The 12007-nt window shown below is 35.5% G+C and overlaps 1 protein-coding gene across 1 annotated transcript in view; it reads right to left on the bottom strand.

Annotated features, from left to right (window-relative positions):
* The window catches only part of HMCN1 (hemicentin 1), a 442964-nt gene that overhangs the window by 116668 nt on the left and 314289 nt on the right, over window positions 1-12007 (bottom strand). The window contains exons 47-50 of the mRNA XM_004688154.2: window positions 7996-8187; window positions 5220-5393; window positions 3935-4048; window positions 2951-3096 (exon numbers count right to left, since the gene is read on the bottom strand). Coding sequence (XP_004688211.1) covers window positions 2951-3096; window positions 3935-4048; window positions 5220-5393; window positions 7996-8187 — 626 coding nt within the window. The remainder of the gene's footprint in view (window positions 1-2950; window positions 3097-3934; window positions 4049-5219; window positions 5394-7995; window positions 8188-12007) is intronic.

The following is a 12007-nucleotide window of genomic DNA, read 5'->3' as shown; positions in this document are numbered from 1 at the left end:
CTCTCCTTGCAGGTTTTAGTACTAGTTTACAGGCATTCCTTTTAATGATTCTCTTTAATGCCATTTCCTCCCATCTTTTCTTGAATTTGCTCCAGTCAGAGTTTCAGCATCACTATAAGACCAAAACAACATAGTTCAGGTCACCAGTGACAATATTGTGAAATTCACCAGCCAATTCTCAACCTTTATTTTACCAGCTGAATGACATGTAACATATTTAGTTTGCTTTTACTTTGGAATACTTGTATATCCCTTAGCTTTTGTGACACTTGACTCTATGCTCTAAAACCGCTAATGTAGAGTTTACCCTAGGGCTTAATTCTTGAACCTGTTCTATCTGAACTCACTCTCCTTATCTCATCCAAAAGTGTGATTCAATCTCTTCCGCTTGCATCCTGCTACCACCTTTCGCCACACAAGTATCATATCTCTTTTGGATCACTGAAATAAATTCCTATCTGGATGCTCTTTATATTTTTTTCCAAATACAGAAACCAATGTAATCCTTTCAAAATCTTAGTCAGATCATATCACTCTCTTTGAGATGACACTGGTTTGCCATGCCATATATAATTTAGAGGCCTGGGATAACACCATTCAGGTGTGTGTTAATGCACATACTCCTAAGGCACCCCCAGTCCGACACCAGAGTCCATTGTGCCCTTTCCCATCTTGTTCACCCCTTTCCTGCTCCTCTGGTAGCCTCAAATCTATAGTCCTATTTCTAGCATTTGTTATTTGCTTTTATCTGGTCCTTTGCTTTGGCTCTCTGTATTCTACATGTAAGTGAAACCATCCAGTACTTGTCTTTCTCCTAACTTATTTATCCTTTTTTATTTGCAGCTGAGCAATATTCCATTGTGTATATACACCACATTTTCCTTATTTGCTCATCTGGTTTTGGGCACCTAGGTTGCTTCCATGACTTGGCTATTATGCTTACATTTTCCCAGTGGCTTCCCATGAGAACAGAAGACAATTGATCTACAAGGCAGTATGATGTGGTCCTTCCTTAATCTTTTGCTCACTTCTGTGTTTTCCAAAGTCACTGTGCTTCAGGCCAAAGTGGCTAGGGCCTTCGCACCTGCTATTCTCTTTATTTTAGAATGTCCCCTTTTACCCCCAGTTATCTTGTGTCTATTTTCTTCACTTTCTTTGGAATTCTGCTTGAATATCACCTATTTGGAATGCTCTTCCCTACATAAAAAGGAAAACACACTCCCCACATTCACAGTTCTTCATCCTGACCAAGTTATTTCCATAACATCTATCCCATCTGGCACATCAGATGTTTTATGGTTTGTTCAGTTTTGTCTCTTCAAATTTCATACAAGTAGAGATTCTTGTCTTATTACTTCAAAGCTGCAGGGAGGATCTCACCTAGATGTCTGGCAAATAGGATGTGCTTAATAAATGGTTGTATGCTGTAAGTCATTGTTAAAATATCACTTATCTAAGGTAGCATAAATTAAACTTTCTGTGCCAAAAATACTTCAGATCATGGTCAATAAAACTCAAAAGGTTGATCAAAACTTATTGTAGTTAAAACTGACACTATTTTTAGTGTTTTTCCCCCCAAACACCACTTTTTTCAAGCACTGTTGCTTATCTTAGATTACTTTTAATAGAAAGGATATGGAAAAAGCCAGTATTTTTTAGTGTACATTCTAGTGACCACTCCCAAGACTGAAACATTTAGCAGCTTAACTAGAGGATCATAATTAAATCATTCCGGGGTCTGGATCTGAAATTGTACTTTAACTCTTCATGGTGAAGTTAAAACAAAACAAACTGCTTCATTCCTAGTGCACTTTAGTCAATTCAGCTTTTAAACATGTATGGGCTGTGTGTGCACATGAGTAGTAACAGCAAAGAATGAATAGCTTCTAGGTAAAATTTAAAATAAAATAAAAAGATTTCAATGGAGAAAGAAATTATTTGTTTCTGAGCAAACTCACACAGAATTGATGTTGTACCATGAAGTATGCTGGTAATCAGAAAGGAAACGGTAAACAGAGCATGGTGAGTGTTCCATATTTTCCCCTTTCCAATGGTTTCCAGATGAAACTTGCTTATTTTATAAGAGGTGATTTTTTTCCCTAGCTGCCAGTATTGTGAAATCCATCTGTGACTTGAAAAAATAAAGCTCTATCTTTCTGTACCTTAAATTATGGTGCTGACCTGAACTTCCATAACTGGAATTTAACTGACCATTTGGTTGATGATGTGTAAAATAGGGCAAATGGCAGCTGAGCTATGTCACATCTGTATTAAGGCTTAGCACACAGGCTTAGCAGCTAAAAAAAAAAAAAACTAAAAAAGCTTAGCAGCTAAAAAAAAAACTATTTTGGTCTAGAAACACCAGAACATATGTCTTTAAAACAAGCATAGAAGGGAATAAGTTGAATGAGAAATAAGGGTGTGTGGTCTGAGAGTCAGGCCACATTAATTGTAGGATCTGCCTGTTATTTAAAGCTTCTCATTGCCACTAGCTCATTGATTTGTGCACCTAATCATATTTAGCTTTTTTCTTCATCCTGGAATATGAAAACATGTTACCTTTTATAAATGAGTTTAAGATGTTCAGAGAAAACTTCAAACTCAATACCAATGTTATACCTATCATTCCTAGGTGATTTAGCTTTGTTTTTGTTTCTTCACAAACTTTACACACTCTGCACAGTCCAGAAAACAAAAACCATTCCTCAGTGAGAAGGTGGCTGGATGTTCATACACCACTGCTAATGTATACAAAAACAGAGTGTAGAGTAAAGGAATTTTTACAATTGTATGTAGGTTGAGGAGACTTTTTCCTTTTAATTTCTAGGTTCATGAACTTAAACTGGTTTTAAGATGACATTGATTCCATGAGTCATTTGCACCTAATTTTTTTAATTGATCATTTTAGTCTTTAAGAAACTATAATGAATGAAAAAAACTTGTGACTGGCCTGTCCATCCTTGTACCAGCTGAGGGAGGCAGAAGGAATCGCATAAGCTTCACATTCCAAGGTCAGCGTGTTGTTTACTTTGATCTTGACTTCTTTAGGGGAAAGACCTGACCCAAATAGGTCCCCTTTATTGATTATGGGTGGAACTGCATTTAAAAAATTAAGATTAAAGAGTTAAACATCAGTTCATTTAAACATATGGAAACACAGCAGAAATCAGCCTGAAGATTATTTCACATGAAAATAAGAAAGTAACTGAGACACTTTCTATGCTCTCTTTTCATCAAGGACCCAAGTTAAAATTTTTAGAACTAGTAGTGTTCAGATATAGAGTGTAAAGAGAACAACTTTATTCATCATTACAATCTTCTCAGAGAGGCTCAGGATCTTTATAGACAGTAGGTTTCATTTGGTCCAGGTCCCCAGTCTGAGCGTAACATATAAAATGCATTTTATTGGTCATTAAAGGAACTGAGTCAAAGAACAAAAGACAACAAAGATACTCTTCATTTTTAAACACAAAAAGGAAATTCTGAGATGCAGGCATTATTAACTGTAGTTTTAGCTTAGCTTTTATTTATTTATATTTTTGCACAAGCTAATGTAGAGTGGATCAGCTTCTGTCTCAAGTCACTATAGGATGCTGACTAGAGATTGTTCATTTAAACAGCTTGTGTCTGCAAATATTGTAACCCAGCCCTGAGAGGAATTCAGAAGGAAACAATAGAGAAACCTAAGGCAGAGCCACTGACAAGTTCTCCAACAAGAGAAGAGGTTAGTGAGCAGAACTGAGTGGGTGCTTCACATCTTTAAGCAATTGAGGTCATGGGCACAATGCTTAATTCAACTTTCATCTTAATGAAGCAAGATGCACAGAAAATAATCTTCAATGATGAGTAGAAATAAATATGAACCCACAATGAAAAACAGGTTTGAAACAGAAAACGTGGCAAGATATGAACATACTGTTCTTTCAGAACTTACTGTAGACCTTGACTTCATAGTGCTTTATCATCTCCCCAGCCTCATTAGTGGCTACACAAGAGTATCTTCCAGCATTGTCCTCCTGTGCATTTAGGATCTGCAGGGTCCTACCACCTAAAAAAATGGAACATCAAAGGGTCATTGATGTGACAGTGACAGCAGAATATGCACAAAATAGCAGATTTTAACACTTACTACTAACACATTTCTTCTATACGCCAATTCTGTGGCAGGTATTTGGCACAAAGCAAACTGTACTATAGACAGAGGGCAAATGGGTACTGCTTGGTTATGTACATACTCAAGCTAAGGTCATTATTTTATTCTCTTTATACACAGGTCTTCTGCCTTTGTCTCTTCTTTCGCTCATCTGTTGCTTTATCAGTAGAGCTTGAGCTTGCTAAGATAGTTTTTATTATGGAAACTTCCTCATTAAAAATCTTTAATGACTTTAGTTGGCTGCAAGTGTAAAGTCAAAAGTTTTAAACCATGCATTGCAAACATGACTCCACCCTCCTACCTTTTACAGTCTCACATACACACACACACACACACACACACAGTATCGCCACTCAAGAGGGAGATAAGTACTTTGTTACTTGCATACAAGTGCACCAGTCTCATTTTGTACCTTTCCAGTACTATTCATTTTGCTGGATCTAAGATCTCTCCCAACTCGATCCCAACCAATGAAATTCTATAACATTTTTTAAGACTGGCTTAAGTTCTGACTGCAATAAAGCCCTTCCAAACCATTTCAACCCATCATGTCATTTACTCTTAAGAATTTTCATAACACTTAAGACTACCCTATTTGTTACATTCCTTAATGGCTCAGAACCCATCACTATTCAGATTCATGGTATAAGCTTTCCACATGTACTAGCTTCTGTGTGTAAAAGTATACATTTCTTAAGATGTATATTCAGACATATTACCAGATATTAGAGAGGGATAACTAAAATCAATCTAAAGACTAACATCCCTTCAAGATTCATTTCAACAAGAAATAAGAGCCCTACCCTTTTTGGCATCCCACATTAAAAAACATTTCAGCAATCAGCAATTATCAATGTATTTATCTTTTTTATTTAGATTTTTTTTTGAGAAAATAATTTCTGGTTTCTAGGATTATAAAATGTGTACAGATAATTTTCAACACTAAAATACCAATACAACACTACCAACAACATAAATATTTTTGTAGAAAATAACTAATGATTCTGCTTTTCAATACTCATCGATGGTAGAGATTCATCCTGAAAATATGAAGTAAACTAATTACCTGGAAGAATACGAATATTTCGGTTGGATTCTAAAGGAGCTCCATCCTTAAACCAGGTGATGGTAGCTGGAGGGTAAGAATAAGCTTCACATACCAAAGATGTGGGATTGTTAAGGATAACTGTGACATCCTCTGGGCTGCCATCACTATCGACACCAGCAATTGTAGGAGATACTGAAAAACAATTTAAATTTTAATCAAAGAAAAATATTTAGATATTTCTAAGTGCATTCCTAAATTTCGAATGTACTGACTTGAGCAATTCCATTCCCGTGACAACTGCAAAAAAAGTAGAAAATTGGAATGCGTTGGATATTTAGGAGGGGAAGATGTTATTTTTGTCTTGAATTTCTTAATCTTTAAGTGCCCAGGAGAGTTCTAGGTAGAAATGTTCAACTGGAAGCTATATAGAAATTGGACTCTTGAGAGAAAAATCTGGGTCACAAGGAATTATATGTGCTTTGGTGGTGGATATGGCATGGTAACATGTATCTGAAGAACTGTGACCTTATTCTTCCAAATCATATACAGTGTTATAAACTAATGTTACTTCATTAAAAAAAGGAGCTAAAAGTCTATTTAAGGTGATAATTAAATTGCTGGGAATTAAGTTTATTACTTGGAGAGACTATCCATACTAAAATGAATACTATCCTATGGACAAAATGTTAGGTGTCCTAAATTTTGAGAGATGAGTCAAATAAGAGTCTCCACAGGGAGAGAAAGGGATCAACCAAGTGTATGAAAGGTTAACTAGAGAAGAAAACAAGATTCATAATAGCTAAAACATTAAAATAAAGGGCAAAAATGTTATTAGAGCTAACAAAGGGTAGTAGTCTTTGCTATAGCATTATAGCTATAATGGTGGTTGAAATATGAAGTAACAGAGATGGTAACAGGTGATGCTTCAGGAAGGCGGATGGTAGGAATTACTTGACATACCAAAGATAGGAAGATACAGGTTCAAGGGCATAAGTGCAACCAGTAATTGAGTGAGCATAACTCACTCCTGAGAAAAGAAAAGGGAAAGACACTGAATTATGACTGAGTATGCTGCAAGTTGCAAACACACACAAATAGTCCCAGCTTTATGAAACTGATGAAAAAGAATCATCAGTTTTTTAAATTCAGATCATTCAGTGAATGAGGGAGAATGACAAGAAATAGATAAGCAGCCAGGAAGTGGTGGTGCTGGTGCTGGTGGTGGAGTGGGGGGTGGAGGCAGGAGGAAATAGTCAAATGGAGTGGTTGGGTACCTAGGATAAAGAATTAAGAGATTTCTACTGGAGGGTTTTCCCTGGTAGTACAATGAGTTAAAGCATAGCTCTATGAAGCTATCCATAGCCACTGCAGCACGAGTTTGATCCCTGGCCAGGGAGGTGACCCACAAGGTGTGGCAGACCTCTCCTGATCCAACTGCTGCTCCTCTCAGCAGTGTATTTCAGTCAATCTGCCTGTTCTGCTCCTGCTCTCTCTCTGGTGAATCCTCTCATGCCCCACACCTTTGGCTTGTACCCTGGTTCTGTATGCATAAATAAATAAATTTTTAAAAGAGAGAGAGAGAGATTTCTACTGGACAGATTTCCAAGGAATAAGGATCTCTTGGGAAGAGTCGGATTACAATTATAGCAGAAACAGTTTATTGATTGATTAAAGTAACATTCATTTATAACTGCATTGGATTCAAGGACATAACATGATACATCAACATCTAGTCAATTTATCATAGTAGGGTTACTATGACAGTTTAGTTTCCACCCATTCAATTGCTTGTCTTGATCTGATCTATCTACCCCTCATCCCTTCTAGTAGTCATTATTTTGTTCTTATAGTATAATAGTTTTGTTTTACTTTGTTCTTTCATTGGTTTTGTTTCTTTATTATCATATATGAGTGAAATCAGTCTTATCAATCTTGTCTTTCTCTTTCTGACTTGTTATTCAATGCTATGTTACATGATGGGGCCAAATATTATACAACGTAAAGAGTTCTGCCTTTGGATGATTATAGGTATATATGATTATTATTTATATATCATTCATTTAACACTTTATAAATTACCCAGAATTTTGAACAAGCTTTTCTTGTATACCTATGTCTTCTATTTAGATTGTGAGCTTCCAGATAAGTGTAGCATGTGTGAGAGGCTCCTATATGTGGAACTTTATATTAGTAAAATAGGCGAGCCAACAAGTACAAAAGAAAAAGCTGCAGGAATGTGTATGCTTAAATACACAGCAATTGATTTTAGGATAATGCAAGCATTTTAATAATATTAATCAAGTATAATACAGTTGGGTGCTATATTTTAAATTAAAAAAATTGAATAAAAATTAAGAATCTATTTTAATTTCTTTCCCAAGATACATGTATAATTTGGACACTGTAGGAAATTAATGTAAAGTTATTTTATCATCCATAGTCCTCCAAGACCATAATATGGACAATGATCAATAATGGCAGGATCTCACAAAGCAAGGTAACATATCTTAAGTCATGCTCATTTCACTATTGACCTGCTTTTCTTTCACTAGCATGTATTTACTCTTTACCATTGCTAATTTAACATCTCTTTGTTCATAGCCATGTTCCTACCACAAGCCACAGTGGCTGTATGATAGTAGCTATTCTAAGCAGAAAGAATGAATGAAAGAAAACACCAAATCTACACAAACATTTGCCCCCAAATAACTATTCTTAGTAGGTACGTTAACTGAGAATAAAAAGAACTTAGTCAAGTGTGCTATTTCAAGATTCATAATAATATTACACCTACCTAACACATTAAGACTGAAGCTTTTGCTCTTGTCACCAGCTGTATTAGAAGCCAAACATGAATACCTCCCAGTGTGTGACACTTGGGCATTGGTAATTTGAAGAAAACGACCACCAGACATAACGTGATGGGCACCATCTTCTTGGAGGAGCTGCCCATCTTTGTGCCATGTTATTTTTGGAATTGGGTCACCTGTAACAAAAAGTTGTTTCTGAGAACTGGCTCATAATTGCATGTCTACAACTGATAACTAAAGAAAGTATTTTTCTCTAGAAGAAAGCATTTTTCACTCATTTGTTTTTTGAAATATCCAACTTCTAACACAATGTGATTACTGTTAGTTTTAAAATAAAATCCCAAACATTATGTAATTGACAATAATGATGACACTAATATGCTAAAACATGATCTAACGTAGTCATTTCTAATGTACATAAGTTTTTACCCCAAGTGAAGTAATTTTACATTAATCTCAGCATTTAACTAAATTTTACTGCACCTGAGATGATTATAATTAAATATAGTAAAATACACTTATGAACGGTACATGTATTTTTATTAAGATTATTATATACTTTTATACTCATATTAAATTTTCTAAATTTTATATATTTTGAAAGAACAAAAAGAAAAAAAAGTTAAACAGTTCAGTATACAGCTATCTCAAGTCACAACAGGATTCTAGCAGAGATACATAATTAGGAGAGATAAATGGTCATTAACCTGCTAATATCTACAACCTATAGTGAAATGATCTTCCATATTTATAATTGCATAAGCTATGTTAAATATTAAATTTTAAATTGCTCAAGTAAGTTTTGTAAGTTTAAAGCCATTACAACAACTTTAATTAGAAAAGAGGGCTAGTATGATACTTTATTAAAACTGTCAGGCTTGATTACACTGTTGTGGACACTGTCCTATGGTCCTGTCTATTAGGGAACAGAATTTTCAAATTTGCCCTACTATAGAGCCCCCAGACTGGGAAGCCCAGCCCTAGAATCTGGACAACTATTGAGTCTATTCTACAGCTACCCTTCTTGGTAGGAAACTACATCAGCAGTCCTATCTGATTATTCCCAAACAATAGCATCCCATCCCCACACTGAAATAATAGTCAGGCAGTAACCTCAAACAAACAGAGGCACTAATAGCAAGCCCTATTTCCCAAGGATGCTATGGGTTGACCTATCCACAAAGCCAAGCTGAGCTGACTAATGAAGTGACGCTTTTAAGTCTGAAAAACAGGATCACTTACTCAAGTGGGTAGATGTGGGTCTGCTAGACTTATTGGCCTGCTCAGCCACCATTTTGGTTAAGTGCAGTCTGCCCTCTAATACAAGGGCAAAGCAAATGAGTCAGAGTTAAATGACCTAAAAGAATGTAATATACAGACCCTACATGGCTGCTTTAAAATTAAGCAAGAGCAGGACACTCGGTCACTTTGGGATAATGGATATACAACAAAAGGTATGACCAGTAATACTCAAGGGGCCATTGACTGCTGTGTAACTGTGTACTCCACAGAATGATCAGCGAAACACCTTTTTGATAAGAGTGGAACCATGGCCAATGGTCTGGAGTGTGGTTCAGTTATAATACTTGGTCATCAAGCAGATAAAAAAATATCTGATCAACAGACTTCTGCCCTCTGAAGTCCTAAATGACAGCAAGTCTCTTTTCAGTATCACCCATCTTGTTCTCTTTGTCCTCTCTATGGTTACTCTATCAATAAAAAGGCCAGGATCTTGCTCATTAAGCAGCATCCTACAATGTATAGCCTGCTCCATGACTCCCATTTCTTTATATGTGTGGTGTTGCTGATGCAATAGGAGAAAGCAGCAAAAGGAGTCAGGTAAATATGACACCATCAAAGGAAAAATAAAGGTCCACTAATTCAATAACTGATCCAAAAGAAATGGAAGTCTAGGAACTTTATGACAAAGAATTTAGATAAGCTCTTCAGGAGGTTTGAAACTTCAAACACACAAAAAGCTAAATAAAATTAGGAAAAACAATGTGTGAACAAAATGAAAAATTGGACAAAGAAATATTAACCATCAAAAAAAGAAACCAAATTCCAGAGCTGAAGAGCATAATGACAAAACTGAACAATACAACAGCTTTAATAATGGACTTAATAAAGCAGAAGAAAGAATCAATAAATTAGACTATTAAGCTATTTGAAATTATCGAGACCAAAAAGAGAAAGAGGTTGAAAGAAAGTAAAGAAAACTTATGGAAGGTAGAAGGTACATTATGGAAATTCCAGAAGATAAAGAGAATGGGAGAGACAACATGTCTAAAACAATATAATACAAATTCTAAACATAGGAAGAGAAATGTACATTCAGATTCATGAAACCCAAATAGTTTGAAATGAAAGAGCTATGCTGAGACACAGTATAATTGTCAAAAGTTAAAGACAAAGAGGCCATTCTCATGCAGAAACAAGAGGAAGCTACTTAACATTGTTAAATCATTTAAATATGAATGTAGGTGAAAAACTCAGTTGTAATGACAAGCACACATCAAACTCACAGTCTCTAATGTGGATCTATTGGTACATAACTCACACATGCTTAGTTTAAAAGTAAAAAACATTAAAATAATTTGCTATTAGATATATGACATAAATGTAATTTATATATGTGACATAATTAATCATTAATCTAAAATATGGACTGAGAAGTAAAGGTAGACATTATATAAGCTTTAGTCCAACTTCCTATTGTTTTTAAATTCTCCACTGACATCTAATGCTTTATTACTTGCATCCAGACTGAACTGCTCACACTTGCCAGACCTGAGAATACTCCTGCTCCTGTCTTTGGTTTTATCCTGGTTATAACAGGTAATCATCAACACTTTTTGAAAGGAAACAGTATGGAAGAAGGACCTCCAAAATTTAAAAATAGACCTATTGTCTGATCTAGCAATTCTATTTCTGGGCATATATCCAAAGGAAACAAAATCACTACCTCAAAGAAAGATCTACATGTACATTCACAAATTCATTCAACATTTTCACACGAGTAAAGACATGGAAGCAATTTAACTGCTCATCAATAGATGGACTGATTAAAGAAAATGTGATAAATGTTTACATCTATATGTATGTACGCATAGAATATAATATTATTTCGCTACATAAAAGGAAATTCTGTCATTTGTAACAATTATCAGTGAACCTTGAGGATGTTATATTTGATGAAATAAGTCAATTCAGAGAAAGATAAATCCATTATCATTTCACTTATATGTGGAGTCTAATAAAACTAAATTCACAGATGCATGGTTGCCAGAGGCAGGAGCTAGAATGTGAGGGAATGTTTAATATGATCAAAGGGAACAACTCAGTGATAAGAGAAATAAGTCCTGGGATGTCACGTAGAGAATGCTGACTATACTTAACAATACTGTATTGTATATTTGAGAGTTGTTAGGGAGAAGATCTTGAAATTTCTCATTACAAGAATAAACATTTGTAACTATGTGAAGTGATGGGTGACAATCTCATTAATTCTGTGTATGTGTAGGAAATCATGATATATATGCCTCCAGCTTGTACAATGGCATATGTAGATTATAGCTGCATAAAACAAGGAAAAAAATTTTTTAAAAACTCAAAACCAAATGTCAGTGTAAAAATAAAATAAAATGGAAGCCCCAAGGGCAGAAGCTGTTGGTTTAGGAAACTGATCTCTATGCTACAGTTGTTACTATATCATTTTATTTTTTTAATTTGGGTAGTGGGTTAAGCTGTATTACATGTCATACTGTAACAGGTACAGATTTTATGGACTCCGCCCCCACTCCAGATGCTGGAACTCCAAATCCCATCAGTACCAAGGAGCAGCACCCCGGGACGTGAGGGCGGAGCTGAGCAGCCAGGTGGGGGGAGACCTGGTGGTTCACAGCTGATCATTTTGGCTCTCAATCGGTTTTCAGCGTGACTTAGAGTCCAAGTCAGCAGAACTGGTAGGACATCCTAGTTAACCTGTGTTTCTCT

The sequence above is a fragment of the Condylura cristata genome, unplaced genomic scaffold (assembly GCF_000260355.1).
Source record: "Condylura cristata isolate star-nosed mole 26May11 unplaced genomic scaffold, ConCri1.0 scaffold00024, whole genome shotgun sequence".
NCBI lineage: Eukaryota > Metazoa > Chordata > Mammalia > Eulipotyphla > Talpidae > Condylura > Condylura cristata.
Note: the sequence above shows the minus strand (reverse complement) of the source record. Positions and strands in the feature narration are given on the sequence as shown.